General features: G+C 40.1%; 1 protein-coding gene across 1 annotated transcript in view; it reads right to left on the minus strand.

Moving 5' to 3' along the window:
* The window catches only part of LOC124794633, a 188,879-nt gene that overhangs the window by 94,272 nt on the left and 67,342 nt on the right, over window positions 1-27,265 (minus strand). The window contains exons 9-11 of the mRNA XM_047258140.1: window positions 23,378-23,529; window positions 12,119-18,767; window positions 2,036-2,299 (exon numbers count right to left, since the gene is read on the minus strand). Coding sequence (XP_047114096.1) covers window positions 2,036-2,299; window positions 12,119-18,767; window positions 23,378-23,529 — 7,065 coding nt within the window. The remainder of the gene's footprint in view (window positions 1-2,035; window positions 2,300-12,118; window positions 18,768-23,377; window positions 23,530-27,265) is intronic.

A 27,265-nucleotide genomic window follows, 5' to 3' on the forward strand; every position in this document is an offset into this window, starting at 1 on the left:
TTTTTTTTTTTTTTGCGAGCACCAGATGGATTTGAATCTAGTGCACTTGCATGAACTGACTTTGAACCTTTGTGTGCATGCGTGAACTTTTCCCCGCCTGTCGATAGCATCAGTTGCTAGTTAGCAGCAGGTGCATGAGGTAGTGTGTAGTGGCCACGTCGGTTTTTCATTGTAAGGGAAATGATTGGAATGACTGGAGCAGTGCTACTGCACCAAATACTGCCAGAGACTGGGTGACAGCCAGGTGGAAACTATTCGGATGGCTTTCGGTGACTATTCTCTAGGCATCACACAGATTAAGGAGTGGTACAACTGGTTTAAAGATGGCTGCACATTGGTGGATGGCGAGACATGTTCCGGCCAGCCATCAACATGCCCATATGATCACGCCACTGCCAAAGTGAATGCTGTGATGATTCGGGACCGTCGTGTGACTATCAGAGAAATTGGGCAAGAGGGGACACCAACTTTTCCAGCACATTCCATTGTGACCAAAGATTTGGCAACAAAGAGAGTGTCGGTAAAATTCGTGTCGAAGCTGCTGACGGTAGAGCAAACGCAAGTTCATGTTGAAGTCTCACAGGACACGCTGAGCTCCACAGTGACCCCCAACTTCACTAGTGAGTCCTGAGTGTATGAGTACGTCCCAGAAACCAAATACCAGTCATCACAGTGGAAGCACTGTTTTTCGGCAAGACCAAAGAATGCCCATCGATTGCACAGCAACATCAAAGTGATGCTGACTGTTTTTTTTTTACTCCCAAGGCGTGTACACCAAGAGTACATACCACAGGGTCAAACAATCACCAAAGAGTACTACAGGGATGGCCTCCATTGCCTACGTGATGCTATGTGGCACAGGAGAACAGACTTGCAGTCAATAGGAAATTGGCACCTCCATCACAACAATGTTCCAACACTTCCTCGCACCTGATTCAGAGCGTTTTGGCAAAAAAACTATATTCCTGTGCTTCAATAGGCTCCTTAATCTCCTGATTAGGCCCTTTGTAACTTCTGGCTGTCCCCAAACTTGAGGCCATTGAAAGGAATGTGATTTCAGACAAGAGAGGACATTATGGAGTGCTTTTTCTCCTTCACTGATCTGCAACGAGCAATGGCTACTGGACACTATATTTATGGGCCATATGCTACCTTACATGTATTATTTTTCTGCCAATGTCAATAGCTGTTAAATATGTCTTCCCTGACATCTTCTGGCAACTCCTTTTACTCCCCGTCCCCCTTGTATCTGCTCCACCAGTGTGTCCCAAGCACTCCTTGACTTACAACATTACTTCTACTGTGTAAATTATGTACATCTGTTAAGTATAAAAATTTTACTTAAATTAAGCAGAGCTGTAATGCAAAATTATTCATAGCTGTACTTAGTGTAGCTGCTTCTACCACTTTTAAGACACATCTTATTTGTGATTTTATATTTAGGTTTATTGATGTTCACCTGAGAAGGCCTGGGAGGCAAAATGAGTTGTGACAATAAAGAAATTTTATGAAACTGAGGCTACTAATTAATCAGACTCATATAAACAGTTGTTGAAAATGCTTTATGTCCAAAATAAGGAGTGTGCTAGACAAAATAATAAAACACCGCATTGAACCGGAACGTAAACCGATATAATTACCTTTTATACTAAAATACTGACTTTGTGAGACAGATCATGGGGCATATCTGGACAGCTCAGCCGGTAAAAGCACTGCCCACAAAATTTGAAGGTCAGATTTTGAGTTCCCATCTGTCGCACAGTTTTAACCTGTCAAGAATTCTAACAACAACGCACAGTTTTAATCTATCAAGAATTCTAACAACATTTTGCTGCAGATTGAACCATTTAGTATCTGCCAAGAAAAACAAGAATGTAGCTACATCATATTAAATATTATTGTGAAAAATCACACAGCTTAACAAATAATCCTGCCACACACACAAATTATGCCTGCTACACACACAAATTATGCTACAAACAATCCTAATACATAAGCAAATGTATATCACTGAGAATGAGCTATGCAAACGTACCGCTTACTTGGAACCAATGCCGATTTAGATGACGTGCCTGCAGCGCTCTGATCAGCAGACCCTCTGCGTTCCTTTGGCAGGGACTGTACCGACACAGGCTGTTTCACGACTGGTGCTGGTGAACGTGGAGTAACCTCATGTTCAACAGTTGTCGTTGTTGCATCGGTGCTGATAGGTCTTCCACGAGCTGTAGGTTGCACAGTACCCACGGGTGTAGATCGTGATTGCGTGATAGATCGTTGACTAGGTGCACCAAGGACAGACCTTTAAAACAGAGTTTCACCTTTCACTTTACAAAATATGGCTTAACACAAATAAATATTTGGATGAATCTTGGATTTTACAAAACCATACGAACAAATATGGAGGCTCGAAACTATCTAAAAGTCGAGCTGGTCGGCTCATTGTGGCTAATTCTGGATCTGCACATATCGTTTTTATATCAGGAGCAAAACTTGTGTTTCATGATCGTAAGAGTTCTGTTGTATCTGATTAGCACTTGGAAATGAATGGTCGTGTTTTCAAGAATTGATTCATTAATTTGTTACACTCTTTGTAAGTAGTATGCATTATTGTACTGGATAATTCCAGCTATCATTCTATCAACATTGACAGAATACCAGCTTCGAAATGGTTTACAGCAGACATCATGGATTGGCTTCAGATGCCGGCCGGAGTGGCCAAGCGGTTCTAGGCGCTACAGTCTGGAACCGCATGGCCGCTACAGTCACAGGTTCGATTCCTGCCACGGGCATGGATGTACGTGATGTCCTTAGGTTAGTTAGGTTTAAGTAGTTCTAAGGGACTGATGACCTCAGAAGTTAAGTCCCATAGTGTTCAGAGCCATTTGAACCATTTTGGCTTCAGATAAGGTTGTTCAGTTTTCTCCTGCTGAAACGAGGGATGAACTTTTCTCCAAGCACGAGATAATAGATGTGAAGAAGGTAGGTGAGTCCATCTACACTGCAAAGGAAATGGGACGATGATGTGAAGAAGGTAGGTGAGTCCATCTACACTGCAAAGGAAATGGGACATGTAGTTGGGTGGCTACTACCTTACCACGACCAGTATAATCCCATTGAGTTGATATGAGCTCAATCCCTTTTTATATAAATTATAGGCTACCAGTTTTTAAATAGAAATTATCAATGGTATATAAGGAGTTATTCAGGAGAAATGATTTTGTTAGATTTAAAACTTGCTTTGCTACATGTCAGACTTTTTATGTTATTGAGCAAATGATCAAAACTTTCTTCTGTTGCTGCATATTAAATTCCTTTCTCAGCCACTGACAGCTTGAACAACTGGTATTGTAGCTGTGGATTTCACAATTCTTCTCAAACTGCGGTGGATTATTTATGACAAATTTCATTAGTGAATATACAATGAGGTGATAAAAGTAATGGGACAGCAATACACACTTTACAGATGGCAGCAGTATCGTGTACACAAACTATAAAAGGGCACTGCAATGGGTGGTGCTCTTATTTGGACTCAGGTGAATAGGTTTCTGGCATGTGATTATGGCCACACGAGGGGAATTAACAGACTTTGAACACAGAATGGTAATTGAAGCTAGATGCATGGGACTTTACATTTTGGAAATCGTTAGGGAATTTAATATACCGTGAGCCACAGTGTCCAGAGTGTGCTGAGAATATTAAATTTCAGGCATCACTTCTCACCATGTACAGCTTTCACATAATGACCAATAGCAGCAGCATTAGCAGAGTTGTTGGTGCTAACAGACAAGCAACACTGCATGAAATAACTGCAAAAAAACAATGTGGCATCTATGACAAACTTATCTATTAGGACAGTACAGTGAAATCTGGCAGCAGATTGATATTAGTGCCTTTGTTAACAGCATGACATTGCCAGCAGTGCCTCTCCTGGGTTTGTGACCGCATCCGTTGGGCCCCAGATGCTCGAAAACTGTGGCCTGGTCAGATGAATCGCGATTTCAATTGGTAAGAGCTGATGGCAAGATTCGAGTGTGATGCAGACCACATGAAGCCATGGACCCAAGTTGACAATAAGGCACTGTGCAAGCTGTTGGTGGCTCTGTAATGGTGCCAATTGTGTTTACACTGAATGTACTAGGTCCTTTGGTCCAACAGAATTGACTATTGACTGAAAATACTTATGTTTGGCTTCCTGGAGACAATTTGTAGCCATTCATGGACTTCATCTTCCCAAACAATGATGTCATGTCACTGGCTCACAATTGTTTGTGGTTGGTTTGAAGAACAGTCTGTACAATTCAAGTGAATGATTTGGCCTCACAGATTGCCCATCAAGCATTTACAGGACATATGCTCAGTTGATGCCACATCAAGTTATTGCATTACACTGGACAAAAGGTGGTCTGACATGATATTAGGAGGTATCCCATGACTTTTGTCACCTCAGTGAACGTACTATGATCGTGCAGCTATAATGCTAATTCTACCCTACTTGCTGACTCCTGTTTATGTGTTACATCAATTATTGGAATGACTCCATCCGTTGTACAGAACTAAATGTAGTGTGTTTTCTCTAAACTCAAGGAGAGTCCATTTTCACAGAACCACTTAATAATTCTTTGAAAAATGTCATTAATAATCTCTAGTGTTTCTTTCTCTCTTGGGAGTCATTCTAACACTAGTATCATCTGCAAAAAGTACCAATTCTGCTTACTGAATATTAAGTGGAAGGTAAATCACATACGTAAAGAATAGGAATGGACTCAAAATTGAAACCTGTGAGATTCAACCTTTGATGTCTCTCCATTTGCTAAAATTTTTTATCTTTTCAATGTTGTCTGAATTACTGATCATAACTTTTTGAATTCTGTTTGTTAAGTATGGTTCAAACCACTTGTGGGTAAAGCCATCAATTCCGTAAAACTCATGTGTTGCTAAAAGTGTAACATGATCTACACAACCAAATGCCTTGGAAAGATCATAAAAAATGCCAAATGGTGATATTTTATTATTTACGGATTGTAATATTTGGTGGGTAAATGTATAAATAGCATTCTCAATCAAGCAACCCTGCTGCAATCCAAACTATGATAAGCTAAATAAACTGATTCTACCTCAATGTAAGACCAATGACACCCATACAATTGTTTGTAGAGGGAAGACCAAGACCTAGGGGTATGGAGTATCTTAAATATTTTGGAAGATGAGTGGCAACTTTTAAGTAACCATTGAAAAGTTCCAGTTCCAAGCCTGTTAAAAACTTACATAATACCAATTTCTAAATCATTTTTTCAAAGAGAAACACTTGATTACATCATATTTTTTCCTTTCCCTCCAGGCATGGGCAACCTTGTGTGAGACTACTTTCAGGTACACTACTTTCTCAAATATTTTGGAAAAAGATATCAGTACAGAAACTGGATGATGATTATTTATATCTTTCTTGTCACCTTTCTTATACAAAGGTTAAACAATTACATATTCTAATCTGCCTGGAAAAATTCCCTTCGCCAGTGATGCATTACATACAAGATGTCCCTCCTAACTCTGTCACTCATATATTTCCAAAATGAAGCAAAATGTGAAAAATGCAATTGGTCAGGAATGCACCTGTCAGGTGCTCACACAATGGGCAGCAGGAATGCATAATCCATAAGGTCAATGAACATCACTTCCTAAAAAAAGTTAAGATTTTTTGGCACATATATGTTTTTTTCCACAGGATTGAAAACTTGAGGGACAATTACTGACAGCAGACTTGGTTTCACTGTTCTAACGTCAAACATTCTGAAATATTAGACTTAAAGAATGACAACAACACCATGGTTTTTTTGCACTGTCCTCCAGCCACCTGTCAGGGACTCTCACAATGGGCAGGTATGCACAATCCATAAAAGTAAACAAACATCACTTTCAACATATATTTATTTAAATGGCACATGTTTTTGACAGAAATGAGAATTAGAGGTACAATTTCGTGACAAGACATGTTTCTACTGTCTTAAACACAATTATTAGTGGCATCTACCCACAGAAATTTCACGTTTGTGCATGACATCTAGCAAGGAAAACACACTCACAAATAACCGGTAACATCATATCCAATGAACTTCCATCACCTCAACAGATGTTTGAAGTGTCCACTGTTTGCATCAGTACACTTGTGGAGACAGTGAACAAGTGAGCACTGCACAGATTGTAGTATTTTCACAGGTATCACTGGACATGCAGCAGTAATATGTTGTTCCACACCCTTTGGTCTTGTTAGGGATTTGTAGTACACACATTATTTCACTGCACCCCACAGAATGAAGTCTAGCGGCATCACATCAGGCAGCTGTGCTGGTGAGCTCCCAGGACCTCCCCATCCTATCCATTTATTTGGAAACACTGCAGCTACAACTTCCCTGGAAACACATGCATAGTGTGCAGGGCATCCATCATGCTGGAACCACTTTGATAGACATGTTTCCAATACCATGTCCTCCACGAGAAGGGGGAGTGTGTCTTCCAGAAGTGATGCATATTGCCATTCAGTTAATGTTCCCTGATAAAAATAGGGACCATAACATGCATACCAATGAAGACCAGACCAAACACTGAAACCCCACAGTCACTGATGACCAACTGAGCAAAACTAGGGGGGATTTTGTTATTTTGTACTGGCCAGTAGTGTATGTTCCACAAACTCATGCTACCATTCTTGTCAACAAAGCTTCACCTGTAAACAATATATAATGTAGGTAGTCAGAATGACCTCACGGCACTGATGTGCAAAAGTCTTCCTGTACATTTCTTGGTATAGTGAGATGCGATACGGATGAAATGTATGCCTAAGCAAAATTCTCCGAACACTACTACAGCTTATTCCAGAACTGTGTGCAATCTGTTGTACAAATTGTTAGTTGCTGTGTTTGTACACGAACACTTCCCAGGCGCCCAGCTGAGTGTTTCCATGAGATAAGATCTGGGTACTGTTCAGCCGATCTGGGTAGCATTCAGTGCACACTGCTACAGCTGTTACTGCATTTCTGTGACATCTGCCATAAATTAACATCATATCTAGTTTCTCTTCATTACTGAAGACCGGCATATTGACGAGATGACTGCAAACGTCACAAGCCACACCAAAGCAGGGAAAGCACTGTCTGAAACACATATGAAATTTGTCACAGTGTATTATCCTGTTTGACACTGACAGCAGTTCTGCCAGTAGTAACTGCACCTCTAGTTTTCATTTCTGTGGAAAAAAACGTACATGTACATTAAAAAAATTACTGTGTTGAAAGTAGTGTTCTTTGACCTCCATAGATTATGCATTCCTGTCCATTGTATGAGCCCCTACACAGGTGCAACCCTGGCCAATTGAATTTTCCACATTTTGTTTCTTTTTCGAAATTTATAAGGTGACAGGTTTGGGGGAGGGGGGCACCTTATATCATTATGGAAATTCCTTACTAAGTTAGAGAAATTTTTCAGTATTCTGTTTAAAATGCCATCGACACCAGCTGTGCTTTTGTTTTTTAGATGATTAATGAAAAACACATATAAAGATGTGAAACAAATACTAACAAAGAGATAGAGGGGCTGGCCAGTACTTACCTCAGCTCAGTACATCAGTACAGCCAATAGATACACAAAAAACACAACCGAAAATTTACGTTCCTAGCTTTCGGAACAAATGTTCCTTCAACAGGGAAGAGAGAGGGGAAAGAAAGGGAAGAAGGGAAAGTAGATTCAGTTACTCACAACCCAGGTTATGAAGCAACAGGGAAAGGAAAACAGGGGGGGTAGCAAGGATGGAGGCATGGTTGACAGAGGGAAGCCAAAGATATTCTACTGTAAGTACTGTGCCAGCTTCAAACCAAAGAGGATGCATACAGAAATAAAGAGGTATATAGTATAAAGATAAACACAACTATGTAGGATGAAAAGATGCGTGAATGGCTAAAGAGGAAAGGGAAAGAGGAGAAGACTGAAGAGTAAATGGGAGTGAGGTTGTTTAACGTAGGTTCAGTCCAGGGGGATGGCGGGATGAAAGGATGTGTTGGAGTGCAAGTTCCCATCTCCGCAGTTCAGAGGGACTGGTGTTGGGTGGGAGAAGCCAAATGGCACATACGGTGTAGCAGGTTCCTAGGTCCCTAGAATTATGCTGGAGGGCATGCTCCGCTACTGGTTATTGGACACCACCTAGGCGGACAGTTCGTCTGTGTCCGTTCATGCGCTCAGCCAGTTTAGTTGTTGTCATACCGATGTAAAAGGCTGTGCAGTGGAGGCATGTCAGTTGATAAATGACATGTATAGTTTCACACGTGGCCCTGCCTTGAATTGTGTATGTTTTACCAGTAGCGGGGCTGGAGTAGGTGGTTGTGGGGGGATGCACGGGGCAAGTTTTGCAGCGGGGTCGGTTACAGGGGTAGGAACCGCTGGGTAGAGAAGGTAGTCTGGGAATATTGTAGGGTTTAACAAGGATGTTACAGAGATCAGGGGGGCGACGAAAGGCAACTCTGGGTGGTGTGAGGAGAATTTTGTCAAGGGATGATCTCATTTCAGGGGTTGACTTGAGAAAGTCATATCCCTGGCGGAGTAATTTGTTGATGTTTTCGGGGCCAGGATAATACTGGGCGACAAGGGGGATGCTTCTGTGTGGTCTGGGGGTAGGAACATTGTTGTTGGACGGGGAGGAATGTATTGCTTGGGAGATCAGTTTGTGGACAAGGTCTGCAGGATAGTTGCGGGAGAGGAAAGCACTGGTCAGGTTATTGGTGTAATTGTTGAGGGATTCGTCACTGGAGCAGATACGTTTGCCATACAGCCTAGGTATTCATGGCAAACGTATCTGCTCCAGTGACGAATCCCTCAACAATTACACCAATAACCTGACCAGTGCTTTCCTCTCCCGCAACTATTCTGCAGACCTTCTCCACAAACTGATCTCCCAAGCAATACATTCCTCCCCATCCAACAACAATGTTCCTACCCCCAGACCACACAGAAGCATCCCCCTTGTCACCCAATATTATCCTGGCCCCGAAAACATCAACAAATTACCCCGCCAGGGATACGACTTTCTCAATTCAACCCCTGAAATGAGATCATCCCTTGACAAAATTCTCCTCACACCACCCAGAGTTGCCTTTCGTCGCCCCCCCCCCCCCCCCTTACCTCCGTAACATCCTTGTTAAACCCTACAATATTCCCAGACTATCTTCTCCACCCAGCGGTTCCTACCCCTGTAACCGACCCCGCTGCAAAACCTGCCCCATGCATCCCCCCACAACCACCTACTCCAGCCCCGCTACTGGTAAAACATACACAATTCAAGGCAGGGCCACGTGTGAAATTACACATGTAATTTATCAACTGACATGCCTGCACTGCACAGCCTTTTACATCGATATGACAACAACTAAACTGGCTGAGCGCATGAACGGACACAGACGAACTGTCCGCCTAGGAGATGTCCAATACCCAGTAGCAGAGCATGCAATCCAGCATATATCTAGGGACCTAGGAACCTGCTACACCGTATGTGCCATTTGGCTTCCCCCACCCAACACCAGTCCCTCTGAACTGCGGAGATGGGAACTTGCATTCCAACACATCCTTTCATCCCGCCATCCCCCTGGACTGAACCTACGTTAAACAACCTCATTCCCATTTACTCTTCAGTCTTCTCCTCTTTCCCTTTCCTCTTTAGCCATTCACACATCTTTTCAACCTACATAGTCGTGTTTATCTTTATACTATATACCTCTTTCTTTCTGTATGCATCCTCTTTGGTTTGAAGCTGGCACAGTACTTACAGTAGAATATCTTTGGCTTCCCTCTGTCAACCATGCCTCCATCCTTGCTACCCCCCCTGTTTTCCTTTCCCTGTTGCTTCATAACCTGGGTTGTGAGTAACTGAATCTACTTTCCCTTCTTCCCTTTCTTTCCCCTCTCTCCTCCCTGTTGAAGGAACATTTGTTCCGAAAGCTAGGAACGTAAATTTTTGGTTCTGTTTTTTGTGTATCTATCGGCTGTACTGAGCTGAGGTACTGGCCAGCCCCTCTATCTCTTTGTTAGCTTTTGTTTTTTAGGCTTTTTATAATGTTATTAATTTAAGTGACGGACATTGTTGCTACTTGAAGTTTTATGGAATGATATTTTTAACATACTTTCTTGCTTCTTCAACTACACCATCATGGTAAGTTGATTATTCATGTGGTGGCTGTTGGAAACGGCAGGAGGTGTGAATTACCCCTGTATTAGGACTTCCAAGGGAAGAAGAGTGTTGAAGCGAGGTAGCATCAGCTGCTTGCCACAGTGTTGGCACCATTACCCTTAACAATGTGTAACATAACAATTCGCATCTAGGGGCAGCTTAACTCTGGCAGCACTCAGAAATAAATGAATATATCCCAATTAGTGCCAGTTTTCTTGGCTTCTGGTAGCACCACTAAAATCTACATTATCGTAGACATGCAGCACGTGAGCTCTTAATTCCCTTAGTTATCCACGGCTTACATGGTTTTTAACCATATTTTCTGCATAAGTTTTTAGGGTAGCTATTTTCAAATACTGATACAAATTCACAATGGAATAAAGTGAATTTGATATTAGTGTTCTTTCCATATATATGCCTCACCCCATATCACGTCTTTTTAACTTACTCTTAAAACACTGTATCCTGTTCTCATTAATAAGCCTCACTGCTTAGTAGGAACCTGTCTCAGGGCTGTAAGGTGCTATATTGCTAATTTCCATTAACTGTACATCAAGGTTGGACGGTCCATTAACAATTGGGTACAGATTAATTGGTTCAGCCTGAACACTGTCTATTAATATGCTGTCTATTAATACATTGTTAACCAGGGTCCTACTATCTTGCTGCACCCGAGTTGGAAAATTAGCTATTGAAATTAGACTGAAAAACCCAAATACTGATTATGGTTCATTTTTCCTGCCTGTATCTTTTAGGAAAGATACTTTGAAATATTGGCATATTACTGTTTCTTCTTGTCTGACAGGCTGTCCAATAATGTACCTAGATTTCTCATAAATAGCTGAAAGTTTCCTAGTGGTGCTCTGTAGACTGTCGTAATTACCAGAGAAGTATCCTGCAGTAACAACTCATAAGCATATGGTTTTAGGTTCTGACTACACAAAAAAGGTTTGTTTCAATATTTCTGACTCTGTGTCCAACAACTAACTAATAACTAACTCTAACAACAACTAACTAACTAACTATACTTCCTGTAATCTCCATTTTGTTATTCTTATAATTTCTGTACAAGATGTACTGTAATGACAGATGAACTGTCATACAATCTCCATGAAATACTAGTTCTTCATGCAACACGGTTTTGAGAGAACAACCTTGCCTTTCTTCAAAGATTTGCATTTACGTTCCTCAAGAATCTCTGTTACACTTTCATATGGGCTCTACTGCCCTGTTACAATCCTAGCATTAAATCAGATCAAATGAAACTATATGATTCCAGAGATCTTTTCAAGTCTCAAACATCTATGATGTATATATGCAGACTGATGCAACAAATGAAAATTTGTACCACATAGTTTCATTTGGTTACAGCACCTATGCCTGGGTTTCAGGAAGGATCCCAAATTTCATTTGATGCTGATGTGCTGTTCCAATACAGTTGGAGAGTCTCTGCAATGCTGTTTGAGTTTAGTGGGAATACCAAGTGGGCTGCGGTGTGAATGGGAATTTGGACTGAGGAGGGAGGTGTGATAGGGTAGTCAGTGAAGTTGTGCAAAGCTACTGTGCCAGGGTGGCACAATGTTCACTGGATCTGTTTATTGAGTAGGAGACCTGGGTTCGAATTGCGGCCTTAGCACAAATTTTCATTCGTCGCTTCAATCAGCATTTATACATAGAAAATATGTAACACTATTTCTTAATGTTTTACATTTTATGTAATTAATATTGATAATATTTCATATCTTTAATCCTTTCACTGTAGTAAATAAAAATGAGATGTATGTCATTGACTTCCTTCCACGACCCAGAGACTCCTCTCTGCGGTATGTGACTAATGTAATCTTATTCCCAACTAGTGACTGCTCTTTGGAGATGTGCTTCAAATGCCAGTAGCAAGAAAAATCAACTTACCTCCTAGCAAGAGCAGAATCTTGTGCAGAAGCAGATGAGCGGCTGAAGTTTGGTGGTTTCGTCACAAGCTTGGCTCGCATGATGACACGCTGGTTCGGCCCTGTGGGACCTTCAGTCCCCAATTTCACTGCTACACCCTGTATCATCTGTGAGGAGGAACCATGGCATGAACCAGGTGACGACTGTAAGGGAATGTAAAAGAGATGGCCTTCTTCATCATCTTCGTCATCGTCGCCTCCCTCTGTCTGAGTGGAAATCTCCATGCTGCGCTGAGGTGGTTCTGGTTCGGGAGGCCCAGTATCTGGATCAGAGTCTAAATTCACCTGTACAGCTATCGATGTACTGGTCTTCTGACCAGGGACAAAGCTTTCATTTAATATGTCTACCTGGACACATGCTGACTTTTCAAGTTGCTGCTGAGATTTGTCTGGCAGGGCAAGTGAAATAGTCCGCTCATCAGTCACAGACAATTGGCTAGAAGCATGAACATAAAGTTTTTCGGGATGAGGGTCTCTCACAAGTTGCCCTGTAGTGTTCCCCTCAAACACATTCGGTAAAGACTGGCATTCTTTGCTTGTTTCGTCCATTCCCGAGGCAGCGTCAGTCTTACAAGGAGCCAAGAAATCTCTCTGGCAGCTTGATTCCAAAACTGATTTGGACACTGGTCTATCTAAAATTTCTGTGTTATTCGGTTTGGGCGAATATGGTGCACAGATTTCTTCCAATGGGAAATTTCTCACTTTGGTAGGAACATTCTCCTTCTCTGTTACTGAGGACTTCTCTGATGCCCCAGTACAAACAGGAGCAACTGAAGGTGGAGATTCAGCAATAAGTGTGTTCTGGACCAGTGAATTAGTGTCTGCTCTCTCTTCAGTACTGTAGTGAGATGAATTATTTAAATTCTGTGGTTCAGTCTCAGGTTGTTGAACTGGCGTGTCGCAGTGTTCAAAGTTCTTCTCTGTTACTTGTGACATGGAGCAAGACTCATTCTTATCAGCGATGACACAATTCTCTACACTTCTCTGCATATCCTCTTTATCAGCAGATATGATATTTTCGCTTACAGAGCCTTCTAGGGATACATTTTGAATTTCAAAACCGGTTTCATTAGCATCATCAGGACTGGGACATACCTTTCCTAATGCACTTTTTAGTGCTTCTCTTGCGACGCCTAACCCACCTCCATCCAGAGACAATTCTTTTTCAGTTGCTGACAATGGCAAATCTGTCCCGCTTAATTTTTCTGCAACAGATGGCATTGTTGTAGTAATGTCAAATGCCTCGGTATTTATAGCTGGTGCTTCAGTGACATTTATATTTTCAACAATTAGCACTGGTTTCTCTGGAATATTTCTTGTTTGTGGAAGTACTTTAGGCATTTCAGGGACATTAGGATTATTGACAGATATATTTGGAACATTTGAAACATTTTTATGTAACTCTCTTGAGCAGTCTGTTGGTGCAATACAGTCTGAAACAACACGACTGGAAACACTGTTTTCAGTTTTCTGTTCAGACACCACAGTTTTCAGCTTTTCAACTTCAGACATATCTACCAGAGGTGCGCTCTGCTCACCAATCACATTCTGAGCCCCTGCATCTTTTGTTAACAGGAGGAGAGGCACATGAGTGGGGCTGAGAAGTATTTTGCTGGGGTGTTTGATAGGCGGCACACTGGTACTGGTGGCAGGAAAGCTGTTGTCTCTCACTGTGTTTACATTGCTCGCTTGCACAGTACCATGTTCTTCACTGTAGACTGGACATGCAAGAACTGATGTCTTATCGGAGGGTGCCAAGTACAAACATGTTGTGTGTGGATCTTTCTGAGTGACCGTTCTTGCTGGGCTTAGTAGTATCTTAGTAGGTGCCCTCACTGGTGCTGTGCTGAATTGTCCACCAGCCACACTGCTAGAAACGTTGACAACAGAAACATTGTTACCTTGCAATGCAGACACATGGCACTCTGAGGGATTCGCAACGCTTGGAATCAGTGCAACATATTCAGTAGGTTTTTGTGCTGGGAGAACCAACAATGTTACAGGTGAGTTGGGATCTGTGCCAGATCGTAACAATATGCCACTGACCTCTTTATTCAGATGAGGTGTATGTTCCTTGGTAGCCGGTACTGGCTGATTAGATTCTTCAACTGTACGAGAGACTGTAGAGCTGACCGTACCGCTTACAGTTTTTGCACACCCGATCCCCGCTGCTTTATCCTGAGGTACCTCCGTGTTCTCTGCAGATTTTCCAGGATCGACTTGTGGTACTGATATGACAGGGGGCGGCATAGGCAGTGGTTGTACTGTGGCTGTAGGAGGTGACGGTACATCAGTTTCTCCCAGTTTTGTTAAATCCTCCTCAGATTTTGATGTAGTAGTGCTCGATGTTCTACTGTCACGAGTGTTTCTTCTGAAAGGTGTGCTAAGAGGAGGGAGCTCAGAATCTGATTCAAATGCGTACACACTACTTTCATTTTCGGGTGAGAAGGCATTTGCACTCGGTACAAGCTCTTTCCTTGCTTTAACTTTATGTGAGAAGGACCTTCGCTGCTGGAATATGGACTTTTTTTCTGGAGATGGCTGGATTTTGTGTCCTGGACTCTTCATTGGGGTAGGCACTTTACCTGCAATTTTGACTTTTTTGGTTTTGGCAAAGCTGGAGGGTTTTTCTGCCCTGTTTGCATTAGATGGATAAGTACCCACATTTTTTGTATGGTTCAATATATTGTGATTGGCAGCAGAACCACTAGCAGTGACTGGTGTCACTTTGTCTTGCATTATTGGCTTACTTTTGTGGGTTTCGTATTCTTTTCTCGTTTCAGTGCTGCCTTTTTTTGAGACAGGGTCTTCTGCTGGCACTTTCTTTGTTGGAGGAGATTCAACCACTTCAACATTAATTATTTGTGATGCTGATGTGTTGAAAACAAAATTCAAGTTTGAAGGTGTCCTCTCACCAGGTGATCCAACAGCTACTTTCTCACGAAGAGGTGAAACTTTGTTCTGCACATTTAATTTATAGCCGCTCTTTCCCGATGAAGTAGCTCGAACAGTTCCAGCAGTACTCCTATTGCCAACTTCCGTTTTGTATGAGTCCTGTTCCACTTTCGAGAATACTGAATCACACATTTTTGGTGTGTTATCTTCAACTTCACTGCAAGAATATTCACTGTCTATCACAAGTTTGTCATTGAAATAATCATCTTCATCAGCTGAAGAGGAGCACTTGCACACATTTGTTGTAAACACTGAACAATCTCTTTTGTGTTCAATGTTATCACTATAACTTTCATTGAGCCACTTCTCAATTCTCTCCGTTGACATGTTAACTTTGGTTTTACTCTTAGTATTCCTCATATCATGAGGGATATCAAAATCTGGTAGTTCTGCTGGAGGTGCTGCCACCGGACGCTCTTCATTGAGCCTTGTTTCCATTTCTTTGCCAGTTTCGACATCTTTATTGATAACAGCATTACAATCAACAGATCTCTCAGCACAATTACCTTTTGCAATATCTTCAAAAGTTTTAAACTGAGGTTTCAGTTTCCTGGAATCCATTTCACTTCCTTTTGGAGAAACCATTTTACTTTTTTCTTTTCTTTGACTCTCCTGACTTTCTGTGACCTGAAGCAAACTGTTATTCACACGATTGGGTACATCCAGCTCACTCAGTCCCTGACAGCTGTATGGCACAGTAGGATAGCGTTGCTGAGGTGGTATCTCTGATTCTGGAGATGATAAAAAGCCTAACAGTTTCTGAATGTCTTTTACTGACTCCCTACTGGATGAAATGCTTAACATGCTCTGAGTTTCAGCCAGATTTTCTACACTTTTTGACAATACAGCATTCTTCTTATCAGCACTGCTCTCATTTTGAAACAATAAGCTCTCTCTCCCTTCACCATCTTTCTCTATCGTAAATGCTCCGGATACATCCTTTTCGCTAGCACCGTTACTGTGGCGTCCAGTTGGTATGCTGCAATTTCTATCAAGTACTGCAGAAGCCCCCACGAACAAGTCTCCGTGGGCTTTCTCTTGGATTTCAGGCACAGTTTTATGGACAGCAGTGTCTTCATCGTTCTGAAATGACGAATCACTTGAAACAGACAACTTCCTTTCAAATGGTCTCTCCATGTTCAACATTCTCTCTGCAGCAGCTTTCTTACTGTTCATAGAAGTTGGTATAGCTGACATCATAATACCAGGTACACATTTCCTCTCCATTTCGTAGTCATCTGTCGATGAACTCGATAACATTTTAAATTGGATGTCATTTTGAGGATTACGTTTTGAGAAAAGGCCTGCCTCAGTTCCATTTGTGGCTGTCTTTAGGTATGGCACCTCCACTTGTGTGTTGACTGGAATACTAAAACCAAAAGATTTTGAAAGAATTGGAATGGGTTTTGGCACTCTTAAGTGTGGTCCAAAGACACTACTCGTAAGACTACTGTCAGGATGACGCAGAGAAGAAAATGTGCCTTGGGTCAGAATGTGCTTCCTTCCAAAAGCTGCACTTCCTGAGCTAAAGGAACTAAATTTATTTTCAATGTGAAAAGAGGCAGCTTTCCTTGAAGAAAACACCTCCTCCTTTGTATTTTGTTTTTCTTCCAACATTCCTCTCCTGAGTCTGTCCCCATCACTACGAACTGATTCAATCCGCTTTTCAGAAAACAACCATGAATTTGTTCTGATACTAGAATGTCTCTTTTCCACAATAGCAAAACTATTAACAAACTTTTGAGTATCTTTTTGTGATCCGGAAGATCTTCGTCTCTTGCCTGACACCCCCTCCTGTTTTGGGCTGTCTGCATCCTCGGACTCTGTGTCTGATTCTTTGAGTGAGACCAGACTCAACCTTCTTTGAATTTCCATTTCAGATTCAGTCCATGAGGAACTGGACCTCCGGCTCGACTCTATCTTTGACATTTTTTTCTGTGACTCTGTTTCTGGAGTAGGGGAGCAAGGTAATTCACTTGTGTTGTGAGTTTTATCAATATTACACACCTTTTTCTTGGGTGATGCCTTTAAAACATCTTTCGGCCTGCTATGTTTCTTCACTATTTCTTTATCAACAGCTGTTTTTTTTTGAAAGATTTTTTTGCTTGTGTCCTTGAGATCATTTGAACATTTCTTTTCATTCCCTTCTAGAACACATTTACTCTCTTCCTTGCCTAAATTATCTTTTTCTTTAGTCTTTTGTTCACTAGATAACACAACTGGACTGGCAGTATCACATTTCGCATCATTCAGTTCTTTATTTTTTGAAAAAACTGTCTCACTATCAACAGAATTTCTGCTGTTCTTCTCAGTTGTGTTTTCTTTTGTTTCATTAGAAACTGTTTTAGCACACACTTCCTCAATTAGAAGTTTTTTTTTATTGCCTCCAGAGTCGTCGTCCGCTTCAGAGGCCTCAGCACACTGTTCACTACTCTGACCTTTCTTATTTGACTTCAACTGACCACTTGTAACTGGCGTGCCTGTACTCCCAGATAACACAGGTTTCTTCCTCGTGTTTTCTTTAGCAACAGTGGGCTGAGGCTTGCCTTCCTCATTTTTTGTATTCTCTTCGTTTTTTGGTCTTCTTGCATCTTTTGTCACCTGTTTCATATCATTGCTCTTCTTTACCTTTTTAGATAAATCCACTACATTCCTTGCGCGAGTTTCCTGTACTTTATCCAACTTTAATTTTGAAGACTTCTGAGCAGAATCACATGTTTTCCTCGGTTCTCGTGAACTGGAAGATGTGATTTTTGAACTATGTTCTTTGCTTTTCTTAGGTACATTTTTATCCTTTTCTGTTACAACAGCTTCTATTTTACTTTTTACATCCACTTTGTTTGCCTTCCCTGTCGAAGAATTTTGGGTATCTTTATTTGAAATATTTAGTGCCTTAACTGCAGCATTTTTTAAAGCTATTTTACCCAATGGTTCTTCATCAGAGTCACTAAATTTATCATCCAGAGCACTTTCGAGAGCTCTAGGCTTACGTAGTGCTCTACTGGGTGAGGAAGGAGATGAATCCTTATTTCTAAGATTTTTAGAAGCAGCTGACTCAGAGGCAGTACTCTCAGATGATTCAGAAATGGTAGATACAGGATCTTTCATGGGTGCTCGTAGGCTTCGACGAGGAACTTGAGGTTGTTTCATGCCACCGTCGTCACCTTCCTGTTCTTTAGGTGTACGCTTTTCTTTGGTTGTGATCTGTGTTTTGGTACCCAATGAAGTCTCACATTTCTTTTTTTCCTGAGTTGCTTGTAACTTCACTTTTGCCTTCAATCCAGGTGAATGAACCACTTCCTTTGATTCTTTTGAAGAATCTGTGGAAACTTTGGCATCAGTTTTAATTTTTACCCTACACTTACTTCCTTGCTTCTCATTTTCAACTTTCCGTCTTGCTAGAAGCTTTCGTCTTTCTTCTGGAACTTTTTCCTTTCCCAGCGTTTCCTCTTTCTTCACGGCCAACTTTGGTTTTGCACTAGGAGTTTTTACCTTCTTTGTATCCTTTCCCTTGAGATTCTCGTCATCTGCACCTTTCTTTTCTGTCTTGTTGGGAGCCTCCACTTTCGTTTGTCTAGAACGTAAAGGTGAACTGCTCTTACTGATAGTCTTTAGGGTCTTCACAGCTTTTGCCTTTATTTCATTTTCTTGTTGCTCTGGGGGAAAAAAAGAAAAAATGTATTTATAGTAGTAAAGTAATTGTGACTATCGCAGAATAGTAAAGTCATTGTGCTTTATCTTCAAAACAAATATTTCTACATCACATTCATTTTAAATTGATAAGGAACAACCCCTCTGCTAATAAATTGTGGATTCAATGGAAGAAAACTGAATGGTATTATGTGAAACTGCAATCAGAATAAGGGTAAGGAAGATCAGAGTTTAATATCTCGTCAATGGTGAGGTAATTAGTGACAGAGCTCGAGCTGGGACAGAAAAAGGATGACAAATGACACTGGCTGTGACAAGACACCATTTCTAAATTCAAGTATTGCATCTGGTTGTACTGATGGTGTGAAAGACAGCAGGAGTTTTGATACTGAAAATCCTAGAGTGCTTTCCACTATTCTGAAACTGACTGAGGGAAATATTAATCTGATGATGCTTTCACCTCAAGGAAGTATAATGGCATCAGTGATAACCACTTCAATTAATTCTGATGCACACATTAAGTAATAGTTGTAAACAGTATTCTCCAACTTGCAATACAGGGTTTGATTTATTTATGATAATTTCTTTTTCATTTCTCTCTCTCTGTATTATCATTGCCTCCATTCAAGGTACAGGACTACTCTTATGATACTCGATCCAGTTACCATATTTACTTGATTTTTAGACAAGATTTTTGCCCAAACTCGTAATTCAAAAAACAGAAGGCCATCTTATATCTGCAGATCAAACTACTGCCGCTGATGTTAACAGGTTCACATCATTTAATAGGGTATATAGGGATCATCTCATATTTACGGATGAAGCTTTGGATATTGGGGCCACCTGCTAATTTATTTTGAAGAATTCAGAAGGGCAGGGCTGGACATACAATACTTGCTTTTGAACACATTCAAGATTTCCCAATATGTCATTTGAACAACCAAGTGACATTTAACTCACAAGGCACCAGTGCAAGGGATATGCGAGAAACAATGAACTAGCCACTACAACAATCTATTGCCCTGCTTAAAATTTGACACTTTGTGAAAGACATGAAGAAATAGCACTAAATTCTATCACCTTACAAACTGTTGTTGTATTTGAACAAAGAAGCAATGAAAGTTCTCATACATGTATGGATACCATACACAAATACTACGCTGCTTTTTAAGTGAAGGTAACTTTCAAAAGTGGAAATGTTGTCCTTCAAAAAACATTATTTGATTCTGAACCCGAATCAATATTTTATTTGATTATGAGAGACTGTAACAATTTACGAAGTGGGTTACAAATGAGAAATTTTATTGCTGTTCACATTTTAGAATACTGAGTAAAAACATGACCAGCTTTTAATCAGCTTTAGAACATGATGGTGACATCCAGGTGAAATAACAAGGAAAATTAACTGCAATTTGCCTGAATCCTTTTGTAGTCGAATTTGAATTTAAAATTGGGAAGTACTCCACAATAATATTCATTTCTGCAGGAGATGGTAAAAGTCTAGATAGGGGCCCAGGACATACTTATGTGTTTTGTGCTGGAATTTTGTCAACATTCACCAAGACATACAGTACGATGGGAACAAAATGGGGAGTGTCAGCTGTTAGTTCTACACAGCCAATGAGAGAGCAGCAGGCGGACGATATGCTTGGATAAGAACAGCTGAATTCTCAGATTCCATGGTAACCACAACTTCAGAATCACAAGTTAACCTAAACCATTTCTTTTTGTTTATTTTATTTCTCCTTGTTTTATCAAAATGTAGAGAACTAACAAATGGCATAAATTTAGACTAGGTATAATGTTAACTTTTTAAGCAGATATTTATGTCAATAAAAATTTGTAACTTTAATTAGTCAAAATATGTTAAAAATAAATTTTTCTCAAGAAGCCTCTTGGAAAAAAAGGGGTTGCTTATACTCAGGTAAATATAATTAAGTTATTTTTAATTAATGTGTGACTCTGTACTGTAGTTGTCAGTCAAGCTATGCAGAGATATAAATTTTCTGGTAATGTATGGAATTCTCATAACGAAATTTACTTGTTTCATTTATGGTATTTTGTTTCTATACATGATTTACTATAGGACTGTTCTCATCCAAAAACAATAAATTCCTTCAAACAAAACCTCATATTTCTACAGTGTTCCTAATATTTTGAAGTTTAAAATATGTCGTACGATATGACATTATAGTATATTGATATCATAGTCTCACGCAGAGCCGTCTGATTTATTATGTCACTGTTCAAACAAGACATGTTGTATAACAATCTCCACTTTATCCACAAGGCCTTTGGCCTGTCCGCACTTCCAATTCACACAGGTTTGCAAGACAACATTGAGAAGCACTCTGCTCTCAAAAGTGAATAGTCTCTTGTAAGAAGTGTATGAAAGAATACCTCCTTAAATTCTGGATCCTCCCCACAAACACCAGCTTTTCTAAACTGCGCATGTGGGAACTCTCCCTGCAATATATCCTATGTTTCCATAACCCTCCTGGCCTTCACCTACCTATCCCCTTCTCTGTTCCCATTCCAGCACTATGCATTTGTCTATTTCACCAGTCTTTTTACTTCTCTCCTTTCGCGCCCCCCCCCCCCCCCCCTCCTGCCTGCACCTAGCTGCCCTATCCTCTCTCTGCATGTGTGTATGATTTCCACTACATGGTGAGTAGCAGCTAACCTTTTCATAATGCTAATTATTTACCAGATAGGATCAGCAACACTACAAAACTGATTTCAGATGATGCTCTTGTCAGGGAAGTATTGTCAATGGATGATTGTAAACAATGCAGAAAGCCTTGGGACAAAACTTCAACAGCTCATTTTAAATGCAAGACAATATCTATAACAAACAGAGAAAAACCTGCCAAAATTCCACTACAAAATTGATGGTGAACCTCTGGAGCACACAATATGCCAGCAATATGAAATGGGACATGCAATATTATCGAAGGTGAATGGAGATGTCAGATATGTTGCAAGGGTTTCGAGAAAGCACAGTAATCTGTACCTGAAACTTCATACAAGCCATTACTGTGACCAGTTCTAGAATACTCCTCCAATGTTTAAAAGTTGTCATCAAATAGGTATCACAGCAGAAAATGAATGAATTCACACACACACACACACACACACACACACACACACACACACACACACACACACACACACATATATACACGGCTAGATCATAACAGAACAGTGTAGCCCAAATGTCAGAGTAGCAAAGATGCTGGGGGAATTTCTGTTGAAATCATGAGAAGAATGTTGACAAAGTTCCTGCAGAACTGTATTAGTAAAGATAGTGTGACCATTAAGTTGCCACCATCACATATCTCATGTAGGAGTCATGACATTAAGAGAAGAGAGACTAGGATGTGTACAGGTACATACAGACAATCATTCTTCCCCTCCCTTAAAACGCGAATGGAATAGGATAGAAAAATCACTAATGTTGGTACAAAGCACCCTCTGGCATGCCCTGTACAGTGGATTGTGGAGTATGTACAAATATGTAAAAGTAATTAAAGCCTCTTTTGAGTGAGTACAGAGATTTCAACAGTGCAGGAACAGTTAGGAACACAAATGTGTTACTACTGATATATAATTATTATTGAAATATTAATTTTTACCCGCCACATACTGACATGATCCTTCATTACTCCAAAAATTTTATGTAGTGTTTTCCTCTCACATATACTAAAGGTCTCTCATCTTTCTTTGGCAGTGTTTGGGTTTCACATGTGTATGTTACAACTAGTTTTATAACTGATTTGCTGCTACATATTACAGTTTTCCTACAGATATTTCTGCTCTTTAAGATATCTAACAAAGCGTAATATATATGCGTTCTGATTTCAAATTTTGATTTAATCTGTTAAATTATTTGCTATACCAAAGACAGCTCTAAGATATTTAAATTCATTGACTTGTTTAAATGGAGCAATTTATACATTCAAGATTCAAATCATCATTATCTTTGGGAGCACAGATCAGCAAAAAACAAAAAGTTGTTTTTCTGGCATTAATTGCAAACCAGTTCCTCTGAGGTCTTTGGTCAACTGCTATGCAAGAGATATAATTTCTCTTTCATTATCTTAAAAAAACTCTGTCATGTAAATCAATATTGGAATTTTTTAAAATTTTGTGCTCAGTTGTCTGATGAGTTCGATCCCTTTTTAATTGCTAGAACGGATAAATATGCTGATAGGCCACATATTAAATCCATCTGCAATGAGAATTTTAATTTTGATCCTAAAAACGGCATCTTCTGTGCATATTTGGGTTATGTTCGTAAGTTTCTATGGGATTCCAAATTCTCTCATGGTTGTCCAGGGCTAATTTCTCTTAACTAGAAGATGTTTGAGACATTTTAAGAAGGTTTAAAGTGTGCAGTGATACAGTGTGTATAATTAAATTTATTTTTTTCAAGCAGAACAAATGCGGCTCCATATTAAAACTTTTTTATTACAACTGCACCATTCAGCAACTCAAATCTCAACAAAATTCACACACAATTGAGAAAAACATGGTATCTCCAATCAAATGTTTGGAAAAAAGCCGTACAAAATTATTTGAGTACACCTCAGTCTATCTGAATGTGGCTACTTACCAATTCTCCTTGAATTTGGCAGCTCTGGAAAACTATCTATTGAGAGAGAATCCTCATCTACTTCCTGATCCGGTGTGGCTAATTTCTTTCCCAATAATTCCATGTATATAGCAGCTGCTTCCTTTGTCTTGCGAGTTGGTCGAACAGAAACTCTGCAAAAATGCAAATTTAACAGTATGTACAGAATGGTTCTTGTGTCTGTAAAATGCAAGTGTGTCTGTAAAATGCAGATAACATTTAGATAAAAGCACCAATAACAGTGGTTTTTTTTTCCTTTCTGGAAATTACAAACAAAAATGCTATGAGCTACACTTTACTACACATACACTATGTAATGTAAAAGAATTTTTGTGAACACTGCTGAGTGATGTCTGGATATTCATTTCTTTTAAAACGTAATTAAAGAGATTTTTGTAACATCATGATTTTATGAAATAATTACAAAGCGTGTATTTTTATGTTTCATTTAGACTCATCAGACATCGGAACACTATGGCTGAATGTACTTTGCTGGAGAGGACAATCGCTGAGCCGATCAGAGCAACAACTGTAGCCGAGAACCAGCGACTGTGAAAAAATAGCGCCACTTTCTTCTGATTACCTATGTCCATTATTTTTAATTGTAAAGAAAAAAGATATACATTTCTGTTCTGTTCATGTCTGGCTACGCTGGCATACACATTGCTGACCTACAGTGATGAAAACTAAACCATTTTCTGAAGCAGTCCTGTCACCGTCCCCACACATGCCGTGATAAGCCTTGTTTCACTTGACCATCAGCTGATGCAAACACACATCATTTCTTCTGTATGTATTTTAGATTAGATAGTTGCATTTCAGCATGATTTCGCTTTGTATGCAAGTTCCTTTCAGGAATATTTTATAATTGGTGTCCCGATAGTTTTTGCATTTGGAAGACATAAGATAACCACAACAAGAGGCTAGAAGAGACTCATACCACAGGCACAGTTATTGCAGAGCATCCAGAGAAAACACTCAGGTCTTATGGAGTGCACCAGACTGAGAGGCCACTAGAAGAAAAAAAAGAAGGGCAAGAACAAGAATGTTCTTTCAGGGAGGAATTGGTAGAGGAAAATCAGATATATAATAGGGCGTCTCAAGTGAAACCCATAAGGGTACCTTGACTTATGAAGTACCACTTACTGGGTGGGGAGGATTTTGGACTCAGGAGGAGAGAGTTATAAATCAAATTAAAAAAAAATAAATAAATAAAATAAAATATTGATTTGTCTGGTATTACGAGTATATGAAATTAAAATGGTGTGTATAACTGGATACAGGGGTAAACTTGTAGGGAACAGAGAATTTACTCAAAGTTCTTAAGTAATCCAAAATATGAATGTACCATTACTATTAGGATTAGACTGGTTGGAAAAATACTATGCTATACTGAACTACAAACAGTTTGATTACCTGATCCTAAATCTGGAGCAAGTATTTATTTAAGGGAAACCAATATTTTATCAAAAGTATCACAGAAAATAGTGAAATGAATGTAAGTATTAATTTAGTAGAACAGATAGGAAATAATGAAGAACTGGGCATAATCCATAATTAGGATATGGATGCACAGGAAGCTATTATGAAAAAGGTGAGAGAGCGTGATAATTTGTCTGCAAAGGAAAAAATGAAATTATTTAATTTCCTATATCATCAAAACGTATTTTCAGAAAAATCAGGCGTGATAAGGATACAAATTTCAACGTAAAATAAGGAATGACTGCTCTGTTTTTAAAACATTATAGGAAGCCACAAATATACAGTTTAGTACTACTATTAAGAATGAAACTAAAGGAAACTATGAAGAATGGAAATAATACTTTGTTGGTGAAATGTTAAGATTGTGCGACATTGCCTGAAAAGTTTATTTGAAAACCCATTACCCTCTCTTACCGGAGAGAGTTTAATGAAGTGAAATGTTTCATTTAATTATGAAAAGAAGTTGTCAAAGACAATACACTGAGGTGACAAATGTCATGGGATAGCGATATGCACGTAGACAGACAGTACTACTGCATACTGTAATGTAATCAACCGTCGGAGATAAAGTTTATCTCATGTGAAAAGTACAATGCCCACAGTAAAGAGTTACGTTGCCAGAAAACGTGTTTAATTTATTTAATTATGAATATTTTCTTTTATGGTAAGGGAAACATTCCACGTTCGAAAAATATATCTAAAAACAAAGATGATGTGACTTACCAAACGAAAGCGCTGGCATGTCGATAGACACACAAACATACACACAAAATTCAAGCTTTCGCAACCAACGGTTGCTTCATCAGGAAAGAGGGAAGGAGAGGGAAAGACGAAAGGATGTGGGTTTTAAGGGAGAGGGTAAGGAGTCATTCCAATCCCGGGAGTGGAAAGACTTACCTTAGGGGGAAAAAAGGACAGGTATACACTCGCGCGCGCGCGCACACACACACACACACACACACACACACACACACACACATACACAGACACACACACACACACACATATCCATCCACACATACACAGACACAAGCAGACATTTGTAAAGGCAAAGAGTTTGGGCAGAGATGTCAGTCGAGGCGGAAGTACAGAGGCAAAGATGTTGTTGAAAGGCAGGTGAGGTATGAGCGGCGGCAACTTGAAATTAGCGGAGGTTGAGGCCTGGCGGATAACGAGAAGAGAGGATATACTGAAGGGCAAGTTCCCATCTCCAGAGATCTGACAGGTTGGTGTTAGTGGGAAGTATCCAGATAACGCGGTCGGTGTAACACTGTGCCAAGATGTGCTGGCCGTGCACCAAGGCATGTTTAGCCACAGGGTGATCCTCATTACCAACAAACACTGTCTGCCTGTGTCCATTCATGCGAATGGACAGTTTGTTGCTGGTCATTCCCACATAGACAAATGTCTGCTTGTGTCTGTGTATGTGTGGATGGATATGTGTGTGTGTGTGTGTGTGTGTGTGTGTGTGTGTGTGTGTGTGCGCGCGAGTGTATACCTGTCCTTTTTTCCCCCTAAGGTAAGTCTTTCCGCTCCCGGGATTGGAATGACTCCTTACCCTCTCCCTTAAAACCCACATCCTTTCGTCTTTCCCTCTCCTTCCCTCTTTCCTGATGAAGCAACCGTTGGTTGCGAAATCTTGAATTTTGTGTGTATGTTTGTGTGTCTATCAACCTGCCAGCGCTTTTGTTTGGTAAGTCACATCATCTTTGTTTTTAGATATATTTTTCCCACGTGGAATGTTTCCCTCTATTTTTTATAACTTACCAAACGAAAGCGTTGGTACGTTGATAGACACACTAACAAACACAAACACACACACAAACGAAAGGATGTGGGTTTTAAGGGAGAGGGTAATGAGTCATTCCAATCCCGGGAGCGGAAAGACTTACCTTGGGGAGAAAAAGGGACAGGTATACACGCGCACGCACGAACACATACACACACACACACACACACACACACACACACACACACACACACACCATCCGCACATATATAGACACAAGCAGACACCTGCTTGTAGACAATAAAACTGTTCAAGTAGAAGGCAAATTTGAACAAAAGACAGGAATCACTGCTGAAAAAATAGATGTAAATAAGGAAAGATGAAGTCAAGGGTTTAGAAAATAGTATTAGTGACATCACTAAGAAACTTGAAAGTGTTAGTAGCAATATGGTCACCAATAGTTTGGCGAACAATATTGGCACTATGTGGTGCAACATTCCAGTAAAAACTTTTCATGGACTAACCATTATTGTATGGAGGGAATGGCTTTTGCAGAGTTTGAGGAGAGGTTCTTAAGTAAATTCTTGTCAGAGACAGAACAAGCTAGAATAAAAAGCGAATTCTTGAATGGACCTGGTTATAAACATGAGTTTGGTAGC

The sequence above is a fragment of the Schistocerca piceifrons genome, chromosome 4, assembly GCF_021461385.2.
Source record: "Schistocerca piceifrons isolate TAMUIC-IGC-003096 chromosome 4, iqSchPice1.1, whole genome shotgun sequence".
Taxonomy (NCBI): domain Eukaryota; kingdom Metazoa; phylum Arthropoda; class Insecta; order Orthoptera; family Acrididae; genus Schistocerca; species Schistocerca piceifrons.